Source organism: Monodelphis domestica, chromosome 8 (assembly GCF_027887165.1).
Source record: "Monodelphis domestica isolate mMonDom1 chromosome 8, mMonDom1.pri, whole genome shotgun sequence".
NCBI lineage: Eukaryota > Metazoa > Chordata > Mammalia > Didelphimorphia > Didelphidae > Monodelphis > Monodelphis domestica.
The window spans coordinates 211,007,683-211,030,688 of NC_077234.1; the positions used below are offsets into that span (position 1 = coordinate 211,007,683).

The 23,006-nt window shown below is 36.2% G+C and overlaps 1 protein-coding gene across 1 annotated transcript in view; it reads left to right on the forward strand.

Moving 5' to 3' along the window:
• Nucleotides 1-14,444, forward strand: part of LOC100011551 (regucalcin-like) — a 73,232-nt gene extending 58,788 nt beyond the window's left edge. Inside the window, exons 3-7 of the mRNA XM_007501035.3 lie at nucleotides 429-611; nucleotides 1,222-1,437; nucleotides 6,606-6,737; nucleotides 8,998-9,152; nucleotides 13,359-14,444. Coding sequence (XP_007501097.1) covers nucleotides 429-611; nucleotides 1,222-1,437; nucleotides 6,606-6,737; nucleotides 8,998-9,152; nucleotides 13,359-13,409 — 737 coding nt within the window. The 3' untranslated portion in view covers nucleotides 13,410-14,444. The remainder of the gene's footprint in view (nucleotides 1-428; nucleotides 612-1,221; nucleotides 1,438-6,605; nucleotides 6,738-8,997; nucleotides 9,153-13,358) is intronic.
• Nucleotides 14,445-23,006: the final 8,562 nt, after the last annotated feature.

Below are 23,006 nucleotides of genomic sequence, written 5' to 3' on the forward strand. Positions count from 1 at the left end.
TGATATGCAATTCTACTGGGTTTTACATGTGTCATTGATCAAAACCTATTTCCATATTATTGATATTTGCACTAGGGTGATCATTTAGGATAAGCGATAAATATTTGACATTTTCTTCAACTATTTTTAAGGATTGTCATTTGGAAAAGACTGAATAGAACTAGAACCCATCAAGGATAGAAGTAATAGAGAGATAGGTCTTGACTCAACATGAGGAAAAACTTCCTAACAATTAGAACTATCCAAAAATGGAATGGGTCTCCAGTCATAGGGTATCTTAAAGGGGAAGCTATGGATGATCACTTCTTCCAAAATGTTGTGGAATTAATCACCATTGTGAATAAAGTTTGGACTAGACACCCTTGCATAGCACTGCATAGAGGACTAATTCTCAATCTTGACTATCTGCTCCATTCTATTTCTTTCAGATGCCAGAGTAGGATGTGTGGCACTCCGAGAGTGTGAGGGCTACGTAGTAGCCTTTGGAACCCAGTTTGGCCTCTTGAACTGGGAAAACCAAACCGTGACAACTGTTTCTCATCTTGAACAAGATAAACCAAGCAATAGGTTCAATGATGGCAAAGTGGACCCAGCTGGAAGATTTGTGGCTGGTAAAGAGCAAAGTAGTATTAATGGCTCATATTTATGCTGTTAGTTCTTTTTATTTAAACCTTTACCTTCTATCTTAGACTCAATACTATATATTAGTCCCAAGGCAGAAGGTAAGGCCCAGGCAATGGGGGTTAAATGACTTGCCCAGGGTCACACAGTTGGGAAGGGGATGAGGCCAGATTTGAACCCAGGGACTCCCATCTCTAGGCTTGTATGCTATTTCTTAATGTGCTTTCTTCATAGTGACCCTGTGAAATACATAGTGAAAGTATTATTATATCCATTCTACAAATGAGGAAGCTGAGTTTCAGAAAGTTGAATTGTGTTAAAATTATGTGTATTATTACATTGCATATAATATTGTATTCTGAGCATTAGACACAAATCTGCCAGAACCAATTTTTATTTAAGTTAACATTACTCTAAGTCTAAATATTTCTAGTTTAGAGACTATCAAATATCTAGAGCAGGATTTGAACCCAAGGTTTGTTGATTAACCATTATACCATATTGCCTCTCTTTTTTTGTCTTTTATTCTAGCATCTAGCACATATTAAGTGATAAAATAAATATCTGTTAATTGGTTGATTGTCTGATTGATCCCTGTAGGTACCATGCCTGAGGAATCTAGCCCAGGAGTGTGGGAGAAACAACAAGGGTCTCTCTATACTCTCTACCCGGATTGTTCTGTGGTGAAGCAATTGGACCGGCTAGGCATCTCGAATGGGTTGGACTGGTCTCTGGATCATCAAATATTCTACCTTATTGATAGCTTGACATATGCTGTGCATGCCTTTGATTATGACCTACAATCAGGGAAGATGGGTATGAATATCTGATCTGATGGGCCTTTTTATTTCAGTATTCCTTTTAATGGCACTCTTCTTAAGCCAGTGGGTATGGATGATGTGATAATAGGCTTGTTCTCCAAATATGAGTTTGTTAAAGTAGGGGTGGGGAGAAAGGCAGTAAAACTTACAAATAGTTCATTCAGGATAAATTCTTCATATGAATGCTAATAAATTTATGGAACTCATTGCCCTAAGTGGTTAAAGAAATATTTTTTTAATGGTTTTGGTAAATTTATGAATGACAGAACTATTACAGATTAGTAAAAGAACCCTCCAGAATGTTAGGGTACATGCATTACCTTTGTTATAGCTACATAATACAAACTTTGCCATATGGCATATTGTGAAATAAGTGAATTCTTTTTATTTTTTATCTCATATTAATACATATAATAAACATGTTTAATCACATATAGATTCTCTGGACTTTCCTACTCTGTCTTACTTCATTCAAAGAATCCAGTACCCTCAGGTTTTCTCTTCCCATCCCCTAGAAAAACTTTTTAAAGTCATTTTTGTTTTTAATCTTGGTATAAATTTATTCATGTAATATTTTTTTAGGATTATTTTAACTTTCGGCTTTATCTCTAATTATATAATCCTCTTTAATGAATTGTCCCCATCACCTGAGTAGATGGGGGAGATAATGTGGGGCAGAGAAACCTTGTCCAATGTCCATGAGATGAGCATTTGCCTTCATCACCAATAAGTAAGGCTAACCTTTTGATGATAACGTCGCTTGTTGCTACTGTTATAAACAGAGAGTGTCGGGCCATGGATCTAGCCTGCTATGGCAACGGTTGGGTAATTGAATGAAGGATGCGCTAATAGAAGATCTGAATTTGAGCTGGTTCTATTTGAGCTTTTTGAACTTAATAAGCCATAATATCTTTCTACAACTGAGGGTTGTTTTAAATTTAATCTGCAAAAGAGAGTTGGACTAAATAACTTTTTGGGTTCACTTTTATGGTTAAAATTTTATGAGTCTATGTGTATACACATTTCCTTCATCTATCTAAGATAACTGGTTTACCCAGGAAGCAATAGAAATTCATAACTACTCCCATTGTTATGAAAACTCCAAAGAGCATTGCTTTGATATATTGTTACAGAGTTAAAAGATACTCTGGGTCAAGCTTTTTTTGCATAACATTCTTGAGTCTGTATTTGCTGTTTACTCTTCCTTGTACACACTGATTTATTGTATAATAGATGTTTGTTCAATTGAATAGCAAAATGGTGCTGGGAGTGGTGCTATAATCTCTGTTCCTGCAGAGGCTGGGGTGAGTGGATTGTGTGATTTCTGGAGCTCTAATTACAGTGGGCTAATAGTTACTGGGTGTCTGTGAGGACACACGATTTGTAGGGGGGCAGACTATCTTGCTACTATGCCAAGTGTAAGGGGACAGATCTGTTCTGTGCTGATTATGCCAATTGTAGTGTGTCATACCCCCCTGAGAGTTTACTGAGATACTAAAGAAAGAAGCTATTAATAGATTTATGTTTATTAGGGTTAATTAGGTTAATTAGGCATGTTTATTCACAAAAGGCTAATCTTGAGTTAACTATGCAAGTTTTGCACAATAGTTCAACCTAAAATAGGAAAAATGCCAGACTTGGGTATTATTCTTTCTGCAATGGGGAGCTTCTAAAGATTTTTGAGGAGGGATAATATAATCAAAGCTGCTCTTAGGAAGATGAATACAAAGTAATTAAATCTTTGTTTTGGAAAAGTAATAAATTAATAAATTAAATAAATATTTTTGAGTACTTACTGTATGCACAGCACAATTAACTTAGAATGTATGTAGAATGGATTGAGTAAGGTTCAGGCTGGAGAAAGAAAAGGAATCTTAGAGATTGGATAAAAAAATGCCTGAACTAGATAGTAGAAGTGGAAATGAAAAAGAAGATGGATGACTTTGTGAAAGTAGCTTTAGAGTAGGAAAGATTTGAAGACGAGGGAAGAGTAAAAGATTACTGAGATTTTAAGAAGGAGGGTCTAGGTATATAGTCAGTATAGAAAAAGAGGAAGGAGTAAAAAAATAGAGCCAAGCCTTATGCTTTTAGCACTCAGATTGAAGTCTATCTTAAGGATTGTCAATAGCAATTCCTATCTCTCTGACTTACTCTTCTTAACAGATGCTCTCTCTCAGAAAATATAACCTAGCTCATTTTAGCTCTGCTTAGAGATATTAGACTCTACTCATATAAACAATTAAAGCCTTCTAGTAAGCACCAAAATAGAATATCTATTCAGAAAGTAATTCACATTGAAGAGAGTAGAATTCCCTTTCTTTGGTGAAACAATAGGAATATGTTTCACTTCTGAATGCTCTTTTATACCTTAAAAAAGAAATATTACAAATATTGGAAGAGCTGTGGGAAAACAACCATTCTGGAAAGCAAAGTAACTATACTCCAGAAACTATCAAACTGTGTATACCCCTTGAGCAAATGGTATCACTAGTTGGTCTATGACTTAAAGAGGTATGGATGGGAAGTTGGAAGTGGACATGGTAAGAAATCAGTTCACACATTAAGAATAAACTAAGAGAGTCTAATTCTCTCTTCACCAAGGGAAGCAGTTTGGGTCTAATAATTTTGGAAAATGTATGTTGAAAATTATTAATAGATATAATTAAGAAAATAAAATATCTTTAAATTGAAAATATATTAAGTGATATATAAATAAAAAAGCAGAAAGATCTTTAAAAATGGAATGAAATTAGACATTAGAAATCCTTCTGACAATTAGCAAAAGGAAATTTACTTTGTCAGAGCATAGGAAGGGCTTTCAGAGCATGGAAGGTGTGTCCATCCAGGATAACACATTGATTCAATGGTCTGTGGTCATAAGCTTTAATTGCCAGAGCCAATCAAATCTCAAGAAAAATTTTAATACTTTTTTAAACATTATTTTATTTGGTCATTTCCAAACATTATTCATTGGCGACAAAGATCATTTTCTTTTCTTCCCTCCCCCCCCTCACCTCTCCCCTAGCCAATGCGCGATTCCACTAGGTATCACATGTATTCTTCATTCAAACCCATGTTTTCATTCGAACCCAACATTTCCATGTTGCTGGTATTTGCATTAGAGTGTTCATTTAGAGTCTCTCCTCAGACATTTCCCCTCAACCCCTGTAATCAAGCGATTGCTTTTCCTCATTGTTTTTACTCCCACAGTTTGACCTCTGCTTGTGGATAGTGTTTTTTCTCCTAGATCCCTGCAGATTGTTCAGGGACATTGCATTGACACTAATGGAGAATTCCATTACATTCGATTGTACCACAGTGTATCAGTCTCTGTGTACAATGTTTTCCTGACTCTGCTACATTCACTCTGCATCACTTCCTGGAGGTTGTTCCAGTCTCCATTGAATTCCTCCACTTTATTATTCCTTTTAGCACAATAGTATTCCATCACCAACATATACTACAATTTGTTCAGCCATTCTCCAATTGAAGGGCATCCCCTCATTTTCCAATTTTTGGCTACCACAAAGAGCGCAGCTATGCATATTCTTGAACAGGTCTTTTTCCTTATTATCTCTTTGGGGTACAAACACAGCAGTTCTATGGCTGGATCAAAGAGCAGACAGTCTTTTATCACTCTTTGAGCATGGTTCCAAATTGCCCTCCAGAATGGTTGGATCAATTCACAACTCCACCAGCAATGAATTAGTGTCCCTACTTTGCCACATCCTCTCTAGCATTCATTAATTTCCTTTGCTGTCATGTTAACCAATCTGCTAGGTGTGGGGTAATACCTCAGAGTTGTTTTGATTTGCATCTCTCTGATTATAAGAGATTTATAACACTTTTTATGAGCTTATTAATAGTTTTGATTTCTTTGGCTGAAAACTACCTATTCATGTCCCTTGCTCATTTATCAATTGGAGAATGACTTGATTTTTTTGTACAATTGATTTAGCTCTTTGTAAATTTGAGTAATTAAACCTTTGTCAGAGGTTTTTATGCAGATTGTTTCCCAATTTGTTGCTTCCCTTCTGATTTTAGTTACATTGGTTTTGTTTGTACAAAAGCTTTTTAATTTGATGTAGTCAAAACTACATCAAAACTCTTTGCAGATAACATGATGGTCTACTTAAAGAATCCTAGAGAATCAACAAAAAAGCTAATCAAAATAATCAACAACTTTAGCAAAGTTGCAGGATACAAAATGAACCCACATAAATCATCAGCATTTCTATATATTTCCAACACAGCTCAGCAGCAAGAACTAGAAAAAGAAATCCCATTCAAAATCACCTTAGACAAAATAAAATACCTAGGAATCTATCTCCCAAGACAAACACAGGAACAATGTGAACACAACTACAAAACACTCTCCACACAACTAAAACCAGACTTGAGCAATTGGAAAAACATTAACTGCTCATGGGTAGGACGAGCCAATATAATACAAATGAACATCCTACCCAAACTTATTTATCTATTTATTGCCATACCCATTGAACGCCCAAAAAAATTTCTTTACTGATTTAGAAAAAAGCCATAACAAAGTTCATTTGGAAGAACAAAAGATCAAGGACATCCAGGGAAATAATGAAAAAAAAATACAAAGGAAAGGGGCCTTGCAGTCCCAGATCTCAAACTATATTATAAAGCAGCGGTCATCAAAACAATTTGGTACTGACTAAGAGACAGAAAGGAGGATCAGTGGAATAGACTAGGGGTAAGTGACCTCAGCAAGACAGTATATGATAAATCCAAAGATCCCAGCTTTTGGAACAAAAATCCACTATTTGATAAAAACTGCTGGGAAAATTGGAAGACAGTATGGGAGAGATTAGGTTTGGATCAACACCTCACACCCTATACCAAGATAAATTCAAAATGAGTGAATGACTTGAACATAAAGAAAGTAAATTAGGCAAACACAGAATAGTATACATGTCAGACCTTTGGGAAGGGAAAGACTTTAAAACCAAGCAAGACTTAGAAAGAGTCACAAAATGTAAAATAAATAATTTTGACTACATCAAATTTTAATACTTTTAAAGGAAAAACTAGTCTAACTTGCATGGAAGTACCAGGGTTGAGACACCTTCCAACAATGAGATTTTATAAGTTGATTGTTTTGTAAAAATCTCCATCCTTGCTCTCCTTTTACAGGTAACAGAAGACTTCTCTATAAGCTGGAAGAGGAAGAAAGAATGCCTGATGGTATGTGCATTGACATTGAAGGGAAACTCTGGGTGGCCTGCATTGATGCTGGGAGAATAATCCGCTTGGATCCTGAGACAGGTAAAATGTTGCAAAAAAAATTCTGAAAATTTTCATCAAATACAGGATTGTTTTTGGAATGGGCTGTAGGGATTTTGGGGTGTAAGTGACATGGTGGTATGCTGACTAGGAAGAGACAGAAATCAAGTAATATTCATTGATTTATCCAAGTATGCTTATCCTGATTACTCTTGCAATTTTTTCATTTTTCTTATAGAAATTACTCATGCTAGTTTATCTTTCTTTCTGGACCAATGTCCTTCAAAAATCATAAGCAAAGAGAGATTTGAGAGATACTGTGAGACAAGAATTAGCAGCAAATGGCAATTCACTGAATAGGAGGCATGAAAGAAAGGGAAAAGTCAAGGATAATTAAAATTTTAAGGACATAGAATTGTTTTGGATGGGAGGGAATAAGAGGAGTATAGGTGAGAGGAGGTGGCAGTGGACCATTAGAGTCAAAATGCCCTATGGATTGTTGGAAATGTAGGAGTATGAGAAGTCAGGGTTGGAAACAGAGTTCTATGTCTGGCATCATGTTTTAAGAAGGATATTAATAGATTGGAGAGAGTCCAAATGGGAACAACCACAATGGTAAAGAGCTTTGAATCAATGTCATATGTCAATTAGTTGAAGGAAATGGACATGTTTTAGTCTGGAGAAGAGAAGAGTCAAGAGAGAGATAATAGTTGTGTTTAAGTGTCTAAAAGGCTATCACATGAAAAAGGGATTAGATTTATTCTGTTTGGTCTAATGGACAGAACTAAGGACAGTGGATAGAGGTCCCAAAGAGAAAAATTTAGGCTCAATGTCAGGAAAAATTACCTAACAATTAGATATATGGAAAGACTTGCAAAAATTGATGCAGAGTGAAGTACACAGAATTAAGAGAATATGGCATACAATTAGATTTTTCCATAATAGAATGTATTGCTTCAGGAGGTAGTGGGTTCTCCTTCTTTGAATATTTTCAAGAAGTTGGATAATAATAATAATAATAATAGCTTTTATATAGTATTTTAAGGTTCACAAAGTGCTTTATATACATCTTCTCAATTGACCTTCATAATAACCCGGTGATGTCAGTGTTATTATCCCCATTTTACAGATGAGGAAACTCAGGCTGTCATGGTCTAAGGTTCACACAACTAGTAAATATCAGAGACAGGAATTGAACTCAGGGCTTCCCAATAGCCAGGCTCATGATAGTGGAGATTCCTTTTGGGTATGAGTTAGGTTAGATGTCCACTGATGTCCTCTCCAACTCTCGGTCTCTGTGATCTTGTGAATTAATTTGGAGTGGGGGGGGCATCACCATAAAAGTAATCATTCAAACCTTGGCACCAGATTAGTTTGGCAGATAAGAGAGTATAGCAAGAGAATAGAAGAAAATGAAGACAAAACCTTGGAGAACACAAGCAAAAATTACTTGCTAAATTACCAAAATTTATAATTTGGGAGCAAGAAGGAATTGAAAAGTCAGGAAAAGAGATGTAAAATGAGAAGAAGCAGGATACGTTAATGTAATTAATGGAAACCTAAGGAGAAAAGGAAGGGCAGTTAAATGGTGCAGTGGATAGAGTACTGGGCCTCAATGTGAAGACTTATCTTCCTGAGTTCAAATTCAGCCTCAGATACTTCCTAGCTTAGGGACCCTGGGCAAGTCACTTAATGCTGAAGGAAGAAAGAATATAGAGAAGAAGGAGGAGGAGGAGGAGAAAGTGGAGACTAAGCATGTCAGATGCTATAGAAAAGATAAAGATGATATATGAATTCTGAAAAAAAATTAATGATAAAATGAAGAATGTTTTTATAAAGTGAATGACCACCCATAAGTTTGTTTTATATGTTTACATTTTTATATTGAATTATAAAAATTGTAGCTAACATATTTTTTGCCATCTGGTAATATATATTTGAGTCATTTTGCTTTTACAGATCCTGGAAAAGAACATTTAGATGGTTTTTCCATCTTGTAACTAGCCAGGGATTTGAATTCTTATAGATTCTCTTATTTTCTGTTTTGAATTATATTTACCTAAAAGGACTGATAAACCAAAGATCATTCACGAAAGAAAAAAGTGCCATTTGAGGAACAGAGGAAAGAAAAGGAGAAATATTTAGACTGGAGGACAAAAGGATGAGGGAGAAGAAGACACAATATTGTTGCTGTTGTTTGTCCTTGAAAGATATTCAGGATATTTCTCTTGCAGCTTATCCTGGACCCCAAAGTCTAATTAGAACTTTATACAAATGTGAGCTGTTCCAATTATTCTTATAGGAAAGAGACTGCAGACCTTGAAGATGCCCACTCCTAGGATAACATCCTGCTGCTTTGGAGGGAAGGACTACTCTGAACTCTATGTCACTTCAGCCTCTGATGGCTTGAGCCAAGAAGAATTGTCAAGAGAACCCTATGCAGGAGATATTTTTAAGGTATTGAGACTATCGATTTTACTCATTTGTCTGAGCAACAAAATTTCATTCATATAGAAGCCACTAACTAGGCTATTAAGAAAAATGTACTTTGCAGATAGGTGAGTCAAGGCTGGAGTTGGGAGAACTCAAGTTCAAATCTGACTTCAGACACTTCCTAGTTGCATGACCCTGGGCAGGTAGTAACCCTGTTTGCCTAGCCCTTGTCCTTCTATCTTAGAGTTGAGATGACAGAAAGTAAGGGTTAAAAGGGTTTAAAATGTACATTACAAACGTTAAAATACAATCAAAATATGAAGATAAAACCATTCATTTAGCCCTTATTACATTATTATTATGTAAAGAGTATTGAGAGTTTATATTAATTTCTCCCTTTTTATATTTAAGAGGAAAAGGAGCAATAATATTTTTAATGAGACCCCCTGCTGTGCCACTTATCAATTAGTGACAGTTATAAGCAGGTGGTCAAGAGGAATTAGTCAGTTGCAGAGAGTTGTAAAGGGCTTTTTGTATCTAGGTCTCTGGGGGAGAGGGTGTGCTGCTAGCACTCTCTCTGATTAGAGACAGAGAATGGAAGTAAGGCCTTAATAGCCTTATTGATTATTAATAACTTGGATAGATAAGATCGATAGATAGTGGTTATATTATTAGATTTGGAGAGTAGGTGAGGGCTTTGGCCTAGAAGAAGCTATTGCTGCAAATAGTTGGGATTTTTTAGAGAAATTTAGTTAGGATTGAGATCTGGGGTATAGGTATAAGCTATTATAAGATTATATTCACTTTCCTCCTTATTTCCTATCTGTATTTCCTAATAATAAACTAAGTGTTTTGTGTTTAATAAATTGTGCACTGGCTTTGTTCAAACTCCTACCGCAAAAAATTAACCTTCACAGCTTGGAGAGCCAGCCAGGAGTTTGATTACTCTATTGATCTTCTGTTCTTTCCTATATTAGGAAAAGGATAGGAGTGTAACCATGTTGTTCACTATCATGATATGAATAGTGAAGGAGGTAGAGCCTCATTACCTCAGAGAACTCCCAAAACCTGGGACTTTCATTGAGACTTTTAATTTCATAGTTATGGATTGTCTCCAGTTAGTACCACTTATAGGAGTATTTGTTTTGTATGCATTGTTACAAAGGTACTATCTGTATCAAGTGTTTTGTTTAATTCTTACTAACAAAAAGAGGCAACTGAAAGAGAGATTAATGGAGACTAGAGCTGTATATCTTGAGTATTACATATTGAAATTGACTAACACTATTGCCTACCAAACTGAAACTATCTCCAAAGTTGAAGATAGTATCTCTCAAATGACTAAACCTATAAAGCAACAAAATGAAACTATCTCTAAAGTTGATCAACTTGAAGGTAATATCTCTCAAAGCACTAAAAGTATAACACATGAAAATGAAACTATCTTCAAACAAAATGAAAGGTGTGCTTAGTCTACTAAACCTGCCTCTCCTACTGTTCTCCCACTAAGGCACCTAATATTAAAAGCCAAAAGAAAAAAGATACCAACCCCATCCTATTCCCATTAAGAGAAGTGCCAACCCTTAACCCTAAGAAGGAGTTAGTTACTATTAGGCACCACAAACCATTTACCACTCAGGATATGGAGGGATTTAAGCACAGCATAGTATGTGCCAGCTAGGTGGTACTGGATCTGGAGTCAGGAAGACCCAGATTCAGATCTGAACTCTGACATTTATTAACTGTGTAATACTGAGTGGTCACTTAACCCTTTTTACCTCAGTTTCCTCATCTGTAAAATGTACTGGAGAGGAAAATGGGGAAATCACTAAAGTATCTCCACCCCAAAAACTCCAAAAGAGGTTACAAAGAGCTGGACATAACTAAAATGGCTGAATAATAACAATAATTGGTATTGAATCTCCCAGGTGAGGAAACTACCAATGTCAATGGAATTTGACACCTTCGCAATAGATGATCTCTTAGATCAAGAAAGGGTTAAATGAACTTGCCCAAGATCACATAGCCAGTAGAGGTCAAAAATTCAAATTAAACCCAGATCCTCCTACTGCTAAGGTTTGCCACCTATCCATCATACTATTAGTAATATAAGTTTAGATTTGGGAACCTAAAGCAGCCATTTTGCAAAGAATCCATTTGCTTTTAGTTAACAGCCAAATAAGCACATCTTGAGTAAACAAGACGCTCCCTGAAACACAAAAGAATTTTATAATGTCATTTCTCCCTATGAATTTATTTATTCATTGCAGGGAATATACCAGAAATTTCCCATGGCCCCACAATTATTGTACTGTGTAGTTGATAATAAAGTTTAAAATATTCTCTATTTTATCCTTTCTTAATTATAAGGACAGACCTTCTTCTACTCCATATAAGTTTCTTTTGAAAGAATAAGTCTAGGAGATCTAGAATTTATTGTTTGATGTTTTTCTAATACCTTTTTTTCATCTTCATGATGATAATAACTAGCATGTAAATAGCACTTTCCAGTTTGCAAAGTACTTACAAAGATTTTATTCTTACAACAGTCCTGGTAATTATTATCCTCGTTTTATAGATGAGGAAACTGAGGTGTACCTCAAGAATAGGCAGTAACTTTTTATCCATTCCACAGAAATTCATTAAGTGTTTGCTTTGTGCATAGCTGGGGGTAAGGGTGGGGTGTTAAAGTGCTAAGCATCATACAAAAGAAATGTTAAAGGACAAATAGTCTATGCCCTCTATTAGCTTCTAACCTAGTAGTGTTTCAAATAGTAAGAAATCAGTTAAGTAACAGTGCAAGATAGTATGGGACCCAAAAGAGGGGAACAAGTAATAAATGCTCTTGCTGTCAAAGAAAGAGCTCATTGGAGCCTGATGTGTGCATTGGATGGGACTTTGATAGGAAATACTAGTTTCTTCTCCTGAGGAAAAAAATTTTTTTATGGGAAATGTGCCCTTTGGTCTAAGTAATCAAGTGTCTTGAATTGAAGATCTTTTATCTCCTTGTGCATTTGTTCTGCCTATTTGGGAAATATAATAAAATAAACCCCAGTGGTGGGATTTGAACCCAGGTCTTTCTGACTCCAGGCCAACATTCTATTCACTAGTCTAGGCAAAAGGTCAGAATGTTTTGAAATTGTGCTTTCAATTTGAATTGAATTGAATTAATTAAATCATCAATTCAATGATAAATATAAATTCAATTTCAAAGAAATTCAGTTATAAACACTGAAAAAAAGAAGATAGTGTACCCCAAAGAGATAATAAGGAAAAAGACTTGTACAAGAATATTCATAGCTGCACTCTTTGTGGTGGCCAAAAATTGGAAAACGAGGGGATGCCCATCAATTGGGGAATGGCTGAACAAATTGTGGTATATGTTGGTGATGGAATACTATTGTGCTAAAAGGAATAATAAAGTGGAGGAGTTCCATGGAGACTGGAACAACCTCCAGGAAGTGATGCAGAGTGAAAGGAGCAGAACCAGGAAAACATTGTCCACAGAGACTGACAATGGTACAATCGAAGGTAATGGACTTCTCCATTTGTGTCAATGCAATGTCCCTCAACAATCTGCAGGGATCTAAAAAACACTATCCACAAGCAGAAGATAAACTGTGGGAGTAAAAACACCGATGAAAAGCAACTGCTTGACTATAGGGGTTGAGGGGATATGACTGAGGAGAGACTCTAAATGAACACTCTAATGCAAATACCAACAACATGGAAATGGGTTTGAATCAAGAACACATGTGATAACCAGTGAAATCGCACTTGGGCTATGGGAGAGGTGGTGGTGGGTGGGGGGAGGGAAGAAAAAAATGATCTTTGTTTCCAATGAATAATGTTTGGAAATGACCAAATAAAAATAAAAAAAAAAAAGAAGATAGTGAAGGACCTTTTAGAAAGAATGTTTAATCATTTTTATTCAGCTATCAGGGGCTCACAGATAAAAGGCCTGATTCCTTTTGCTGTGGATAACAGCATTCCTTTTTCTGGTGGGGTATATTACAGATTTATGGAGAGAGAGGTATCTTGGCAGCTGAGAAAACAATTGTTTGAACTAAACTGTTGCTGATACACAACAGCGAGTCACATACATTATTTCTATTATCAATTGTGTCTTTGGCTTTAAAATCAGCACATTAGACCACAGTTCCCCTTCATGATGTCAAAAATCAAAGGAGATAGAAATGATTTACATTTTAATCTGTTTCATTCTAACAGGTAACTGGCCTGGGTGTGAAAGGAATCCCTCAGTATTCCTTTACAGGTTGAATTACCCATAGGTACTTCACGAAGAAGTCTTCCACACTCCAGAAGGATCTGAATCTGTAACACAGTCCCACATGGTACTTAGCTATGGATTGCATTCTACCTCTCTATGGCTTCTTAACAGACTTAGACAATAAAATTGCCTATTATGTCAAGAGCTTTCCCTTGAGTTATAATCTTTAATGTAGGTTATAGATGTGTGATCATGCAAAACACATTTTCATATTAATCATGTTGTGGAAGAAATGAAGTGAAAAATAGTATGCTTGGAACTACATTCAGAATCCATCAGTTCTTTCTTTGAAGGTGCATTGTATTTTTAATCATGAGTCCTTTGGAATTGTCTTAGGTCATTGTATTTCTGAAAACAGCTAAGTCATTCACAAGGGATTATCATCAAGAGTGCTGTTACTATGTGCAACATTCTTCTGGTTCTGCTCACTTCTCTTTGCATCAGTTCATGTAAGTCTCTCCAGGTATTATAAAATGGTTTTAAATATAACATATAGATAGCCTCTAACAGCCTGCATATGTATCATCAGTTAAATAAAGCGTATGAGTCTGATCTATTTAAAATTAGCTAGCTACAGTGAACACTTGGTTATTTTGCTTGCCTTCTTAGAATTTAGAAGTGGGATTGTTCAGATTGCTTAAGTCTCATTAAAAAAGCAATTTAAGCAAGTTTGAACTGATGCCTTCGTTTCATCTTGACATATTCCCCATAGCAAGCAAAAACATTCAGAACAGTTCCTGAGACCTTTTTTTGGTGTGAATCTCTAAAAAACAGGAAACTCCAACATTTCATCTTCTTCATCTGTTTCCTTGGTCCTCCTACTTTAACCCCAAACAATATTACTAGGGAAACCACATAAAAACAATCTAAAGTGTGTGTGAATGGTCCAAGAAGGAAAGACAGTGTATACTCTTTTATATTAACAACAGGGAATACTTTTATTACGTATATGTGTATTATGTGTATATCAGCTACCTTGAAGTTTCTTTTAAAAACATCAGTCAAAACTATCTCCTTCTATTGCCCCTGACTCACAATCCATATAACACCATATAACACTGAAGTATAGGTGTTAATTAGAAATTAGGTAGTCATAAATAAGTACAATATGAAGACAGGAGAGAATGCATGCATGTATATGGATGTATGTGCACATGTATATATACTTGTAAATCTTGATAGACAGAAAGAAAGATAGATAGATAGATAGATAGATAGATAGATAGATAGATAGATAGATAGATAGATAGATAGATATTATTGATGGATAGGAATTGGCCAGGCAGAGATAATTTGCTTTTAGAAATAGTAATTTACTTAGATAGCAAAGTAAGTACTATTGGTACAAAAACATTCCTCCAAAAGGCAGAGACATACTTTCTCACAAGTACACACAGAGTTTGGAGAAAAGTAAGCTCAAACTTTGAGAGCACAGTTAAGTAAAGTGGTAACTAGCTAGCTCTAATGAACACTTAGTTATTTTGCTTATCTCTTTAGAATTTAGAAAGGGTATTTATTCAGATTGCTCAAGTCTCATTGAAAAGCTATTTAAGCAAGTTTGAACTGATGCCTCCTTTTTATCTTGACATATTGCCCCACAGGGCTGGAAGGCAAAAAAGTCTTTGTATAGTCCTCTTGGACAGTGAGAATAGGTAACAGACCTGGAGTTAGGAAGACTCATCTTTGTGAGTTCAAATCTGGCCTCAAGCACTTATTTGCTATGTGTAAAAGTCATTTAATCCTGTTTGCCTCAGTTTCCTCATCTGTAAAATGAAGTGGAGAAGGAAATGGCAAACCACAGCTAAATGGGATCACTGAAAAATAACTAAACAACTCAAAGCTCCCTTAAAGGATATGTAGCTCCCTTCTGGGGCTGGAGGGTTGGACCCCTTGTAGAATCCTGAAGTTCACTTTTTTCTGGGTATCCAGTTTGTCTGAATGAATTTGTTACTAGCCCAATCCCTCCAATGACATGGTCATGATGGAAACTCATCTGGACTCTCTATCCTCCCTCTCCTGTTGCCCTCTGGTACCAATGCAAAGGGATATTCTTTCTCAAATTGCTCCTGAAACTTGACTCCTGAATTTGTTGGCATCTCCTTCTCTTCTACATCAGTATCTGAGTGTTTATAAATTTTTCAACCAATCCCAAAGCATTTTCTGCAAATATAATTTCATTTTGTCCAATGGCTTGAAGCATTTCATTCTTTCTGAATTACATAAAGGAAGGCTAAAGAAGTGAAAGCTTGTACAAAGGAAAAAGAGTAAAAAAAAAGAGGGGGATTGTTTGTGCAAAACCTTTTTAAGATAATCAAAATTATCCATTTTATATCCTGTAATGCTCTCCATCCTCTTCTTCAGTCATAAATCCTTCCCTTATCCAGAGATCTGAAAGGTAAAGTATTCCACGCTTCCTTAATTTGTTCATGGTTTTGCCCTTTTGTAAGAGAGAAATCAGATCCAGCATGGAAAAAAAGGAACCTAAGCAGGGGGAAGGGCAAGGAAGACAGAGAATTCCAGGAAGGCACACAGAAGAGCTGAGAAGAAAACTGCCAGATCTTCTCTTTGGGAGCACGACCTGGGGGTTGGTCTGAGAGAAGCCTCTGAGACAGAAGACCTTTCTGAGCATTGATCACCTCTCAGTGAAACCCCTTGGATCCAGCTGAAGATAAAGGAGTGGATGGGACTTTGTTAGGAAGCCATTCACCCAAAGAAGAACTCTCCATTCCCTGAAATTTGTCCTTTGAACTTCATTCTACAATTAGGCTAGATAGAAGTCAGGACAGATCTCACAACTGACCAAGGAGTGTCAGGCAGATAGCCTGAACCCTCGGGATTTGGGGAGGGGGTCAGTTGTTAACTCATAGGGATTTCCCATTTACCACTTTCCTTGTCCAACAACCCCACTCTCCCTGTCTTGTGTGTCTCTTTCGAATAAAAGAGTTTGCTTGCCTCATATCATCAAGGAAGGGAACTGAAGATTGGGGAGGAAAGCCATACTTTCTCCTCAAGGGGGAGAGTCAGCTTCAGTCCTTAATCTTTATACTCAACTCAGTCTCTGAAGGGACATATTCTGTCCTTCTAAAAGACAATTTGTGTTGTCTTCCCTAGGGGAAGAGAGGGGAGGGTCAATCTTTCCTATCTCTCTGTCTTCTGGCTCTATCACACCTCTCTCACTCTCTAGTTCTGAAAGTAAACAATAGGTGATCCCATTCTGGTCAATTATTACACTTTATATCTAAATTATGTACCCATGTTGATATTATGTGAAATGTTGGCCTATCCTCAGTCTCTGCCATACCATTTCCTAGTTTCCCCAGAAGTTTTGTTTTTTTTTTAAACCATGAGTTCTTGACCCAAAAGCTTGGATATTTTTATTTATCAAACACTAAATGTCTATGCTCACTCATTACTAGATATCACATGCCTAATCTAGTCAATTGATCCACATTCTATTTCTTAGCCAGTACCAGATTGTTTTGATGTCTACCACTTTTTAATATAGTTTGAGATCTGGTGCTGCTAGACCACCTTCCTTCACATTTGTTTTCATTGATTCCCTTGATATTCTTAACCTTTTGTTCTTCCAAATGAATTTTCTTACTTTTCCTAGCTCTATTTCAAAGGAATCTTAAAGATCATCTAGTGTTACCTTTAGCTGATTCATAACACCCAATTGTTGTTGACGTTCAGTCATTTTTCTTTGACTCTGCCATTTCATTTGGTGTTTTCTTAGCAAAGATACAAGTGTGGTATGCCATTTCCTTCTCCAGTTCATTTTGCAGATAAAGAAACTAATACAACATAGTTAAGTGACTTGCTCAGTGTCACACAGCTTGCAACTATCAGAGGTCAGATGTAAAATCACAAAGATGAGGGTCTTCCTGACTTAAGACCTGGAATTCTATCCACTGAACCACCTAGTCACCTGCAAAGGCCATCTAGTATTACCCTTAACTGTTTCGTAATTTCCCCAATACAACATCCTTACTCTCACTATCCAATGAGGCATCCCTGATTGCTAGAATATTGTCCCGCATTCTTGGCCCAGATTTGTCTTTTCAACTTCCTCCTGAGAAGAACCTAGTTTTGTCCTTTGAAGCCTCACAGGAACAATCTAATTCCTCATCATGAAAGCATCTTTAAATACTAGAAAACTGCTTCCAGACCTCCCTAAATCTTTTCCTTCTAGACCTGTTATCTATATTTCATAAATTTAAAACTAGAAAGGACCTTAAATATCATCTAGTCCAACTCCCTCATTTTCAGAAAAGGAATCTGAGGTCCAGAGAAAGGAGATGACTGGTCCAAAGTATTAAGTATCAGGGTTTAAACTTGGATCTTCTGATTTCTAAGCCCTGACCTTTGAAACCATTCTTCATCTGATACAGCTTTTAGGTGTTTCACCTCATTTACTCTCCTCTGGATACACTAATTTGTTAATGTACTTCTTCAGATATGGTAACCAGATCTGGTTTCTTGGCCACTGACAAACAATTGATATGAGGGCTAAAATGACCCACTAAATCCTGCCAAGTAGCTGTAAACAATCAGAAGAACATGGAAACAATAACTAGTTGATTAGTATGGGGCCACCTTTCAGATAAGTCATAAGGGTTACTTAGAATTACAACTAGGAGAAAACTCCTTACATCCATCTTTAGGAATAACCTGGGTCCCTGGTTGGAGGTCTCTTTCTTATATGTGGTCCAGTTTCCCAGTCACACAAGACTAAGTTCAAGCAATGCCCAGTTTCCACAATCAATGCCTTCTTTAGAGCTTTCACAGAAAGAGCAAAATTTGTCCAAAAGTTGCACTGAGATGTTTAAGATATCATTAATATCCATTTACATTGTGGTTTGCTCCCCCTATATCAGTAGGCAAACAGAGTTAATTATGGGTAAAGTGGCATCAGGTCCTTGGGACCACTGAGCAACAAACACCCAAACAAATGACCCATTCATAAAAAAAAAAAATTATTGAAAACCTCTTTATCCACCTCCCTTACTTACTTCTTTTACTGGCTACACTATTTTACTGTACTAGCTAGCTGAACCATCTATAGTTACTCTGCTATTATAAGCTCTTATTCTTTATTTAAATTAATTTATTTAGTCAATTTATAACATTATTTCTTGGTTACAAGAATTATATTATTTCCCTCCCTCCCCTATCCCCACCCTTCCCATAGCCCACCTGCAATTCCACTGGATATTACATGTGTCCTTGATCAGAACCTATTTCCATGTTGTTGATGTTTGCACTAGGATGTTCAATTAGTCTACATCCCCAGCCATATCCCCATTGACCCATGTATTTAAGCAGTTGTTTTTCTTCTGTGTTTTTACTCCCACAGTTTTTCCTCTGAATGTGGATAGTGTTTTTTCTCATAGATCCCTCCAAGTTGTTCAGGATCACTGCATTGCCACTAATGGAGAAGTCCTTATAATAAAGCTTGTTCCCTTGACATGGAGTCAGACTGAGCTGTCAAATTCTTTAAGACCCTAATTTCAGTGTGCTCACATCACAATGGTACTATGGGCCACCATTTTGTGGACTGCTGATACTTTTATTTACTTATTTTTTAGTTTTCCTGAATATACTTTTATTTTAGAAAATTATTTTTTATTTTCAGTTCCAAGTTCTCTCCCTCCCTCCACTATCTCCTCCACTTGTTGAGGAGGCAAGAAATAGATTATTATACATATGAATTAATATAAAACATATATATTCATTAGTCATATTCCAAAAAAAAAACACAAGGAAAATAAAGAAAGAGAGGAAAATATGCTTCAAACTACACTTTGAAACCATCATTTATTTGGAGGTGATAGCATTTTATATCATGACTCATTTAATTATGGTAGATCATTGTATTGATCAGAGATATGAATCTTTCACATAATTATCTTTACAATATTGCTCTTACTATGTAATTATTCTCCTGGTTCTGTTCGCTTCATTTTGTACAAGTTCAAATAAATCTCCCTAGGTTTTTCAGAAACCATTTCCCTTGTCATTTTTTTCCTTTTATTTAAAAATTTTTAATTTTCCTTCCAATTACTCATGGATACAATTTTTAATAATTGTTTTCTGACATTTTGCAATCCTATGTTCTTTTCCTCTCCATATTCCCATATCCCTCCACAAGAGACAGGTAATATGATATAGATTGTAAATGTGTTGTCATACAATATGTATTTCCATGTTTATCATGTGGTGAAAAAAGTCACATATTGCTTAAACCAGAGAAAAATTCATGAAGGAAATAAAGTGAAGAATGCTTCAATCTGCATCCAGGATTCATCAGTTCTTTCTGTGGTGGTAGATAGTCTTTTTATGTCATGAATCCCTTAGAGATGTCCTGGATTCTTGCATTGCTGATAATAGTTGTCATTCACCACTGATTGTAGGACATTGTTGCTGTTTCTGTGTACAGAGTTCTCCTGGTTCTGCTCACTTCACTTTGCATCACTTCATATAAGGCTTTCTAGGATTTTTTGTGTTTTTCTTGTTGATCATTTCTTATCACACAAAAATATTCCATTCCAATAAGACACTACAACTTGTTCAGTCATTCACTATTCTGATACTTTTACTAAGGCAGTCCATGTTATGTCATATGGAAATGGTCCTGCAAGTTGACATTCTCAGGATAATCAATGTACATGGCTTAATATCAATTGGCTAAATAGCCCCTCTTCCTATATTTTTCAGTTTTCTTATCTGTAAACAGAGGAAGTTGGACTAAATGGTCTTTATGTTACCTTAATTTATGGATTCATGATGGCTCTACCTCCAGATAGGTAACTGATGGACTTGGAATGAAGATTAAAGCCTACTTTCCTTTGCTTCCCTATCTTTTCTTCCTTCTTTCCTTTTTTCCCAGATATGACTAATGCAGAAATTAGTTTTGAATGATTATGCACATTTATGGCATTTTTTTTCTTGCCTTCTCAGTGGGAGAAGAGGGAAGAAGGAGGGAGAATATTGGGAACTGAAAATAAAAACTGAATTTTAAAAAGACTGAAAATATCTAAAAAAATCTATTTTCCTCCTAATTTTTTTACTGTATCATTCATGGTAGAAGAGAGATATCTGTATTTCATTTTAGAGCCTTAACATTTCCAACCTGAACAAGTTAGAGGTGGTCGCATGGACCATGGACAAAACACTTCATCTCTCATAATGAAAATGATAACTCACATTTGTATAGAGCTTTAAGGATTATTAATTACATTCTCCTTAACAATTTTGTGAATGCAAATATTATTATCCTCTTTTTATAAGTGAGGAAGCTAAACCTTAAAGAAATGAAATAAGTTGCTCAGGTCACTTAGCTAGTATGTATTGGAGCTGAGGTAAACATACCTTCTTCCTATGGGCTTCAAAGATCTAGGAAACCTTTCCAAAGGAGTGCACTAATTACCACTAGATTCCCATGGGAGGGTAGTGTGATGTTGACCTAAGTTTATAGAAAAATGTACCTGAAAGTGTGTCATCAGTCACAAGCTCCTAAAAGTTGACCCCATGCTCACTGAATCATAGTACTCCCATGCCCTTGGAAGACCCTCTGTAATGAAAAAAACCAGCCTGGCTGGGTGCTATGCACCTGTGGGTACTTTGGGGATTACTTTGATGTCTCATCCTGTGCCTGAGAATCCCAGGGTTTGTGATTTCGTAAAGCAGAATGTGAGAATTATTTCACTGAGTCAGGGCATCATGGCCACAGCAAAGCCTGCTCTGGGCTCCCATGAGATGAGGTGAGATGAGAGCAGTACCTCTGATGCTCATAGGATGCTCAATTATGGGCTCCTGGTAATCAGGGGTGGGGAGAGTCATTTCTTTCTCCCTTGTTTTCACACAATCAACCCTCTAAAGCTGATCCAAGAGAAGCTCTCGTTTCAACTCTCACTTTGGACTGAGTTCATATGCTGTGAAATGAGTACCATATTCTGTACTCCCTTTCCCCCTGATACACATGAACATTCAACTGGCATTTTAGTTTATTTTTAAAAATAAATTTTATTATTTTTATTATACATTTTGTAATAAGGCTTCCTCCATGCCCTCTTCCAGAAACAACCCTCAAAACAACGAATAAAAAGGAGAAAAAAACAAGTTTGGCAAAACTAATCAATGTATCAAAAAAGTCTGATGTTATATACTGTTATTATAAAAAGCATAGTCCCATATAGCAATACTCTTTATATTGGTGATCTCATCAGTTCCAATGAATTCAGTTATCATCTCTATGTAGATGATTCTCAGATCCATTTCTTCGAACTGTAACTTCTCTCTTGACCTCCAGTCTCACATCTCCAACTGCCTTTTGGATAATTTGAACTTGATGTTCTAAAGAAAATTTCCACTTGACATGTCTAAAGTATAATCAAAATCATCTCTCCCTACCCCAAACCCTTTCCTCTTCAGAGCTCCTACTATCACTATTGAGAGCACCGCTATCCTCACAATGACTCAAGTTTACCCTTAAGTGTTACCATCCTTGGTTCTTTCATCTGTCTTAATTTCCCACATCAAATCTATACTGTCAATTCAACTTTAACATCATCCAGCCTTGGGCTTTCATTGGCTAGTACTTTGGCATACTTTTTAAAATAGAATTATTCAAATAAGGAAAAAGTCATGTACAAAAATATTCATAGCTGTGCTCTTTGCAGTGGCCAAAAATTGGAAAACGAGGGGATGCCCTTCAATTGGGGAATGGCTGAACAAATTGTGGTATATGTTGGTGATGGAATACTATTGTGATCAAAGGAATAATAAAGTGGAGAAATTCCACAGGAACTGGAATAACCTCCAGGAATTGATGCAGAGTGAAAAGAGCAGAACCAGGAGAACATTGTACACAGAGACTGATACACTGTGGTACAGCCAAATGTAATGGACTTCTCCATTAATGGCAAGGCAGTGATCCTGAACAACTTGAGAAAAAAAACATTATCCATATTCAGAGGAAAAACTGTGGAAGTAGGAACACAGAAGAAAAACAACTGCTTAAGTATATGGGTTGAGGGGATATGGTTGGGGATGTAGACTCTAAATGACCATCCTAATGCAAACACCAATAACATGGAAATGGGTTTTGATCAAGGACACATGTAATACCCAGTGAAATTGTGAAATTATGTGTCAGCTACAGGAAGGGTGGGGATAGGGGAGGAAGGGAAATAATGTGATTCTTGTAACCAAGGAATAATGTTCTAAATTGACTAAATAAATTAATTCAAAAACTGCAAAAAAAAATAGAAGTATTCAATTAACCAGAAAATTATTATAATATCACCAAAAATAAATATTTGTTGAACATGTTTAGCTCATCATGGAGCTCAATTGTTTGACCTTCAATTCAATGTGTAATTTACATAGGGTCTGGAGAAAATGATGTAGTGGATTAGGAGTCAGGAGACCCCCTTTTCTGTTGCTATCAATCAATCATTAAACATTTATTAAGTGGGGACACAAATAGAAGCAAAAGACAGTCCCTGCCTTCAAGTCTCTTACAGTCTACTAAGAATAGGTCAGATTTAATGAGTGTTAAGGCTGACAAAGCATTTCCTTTAACT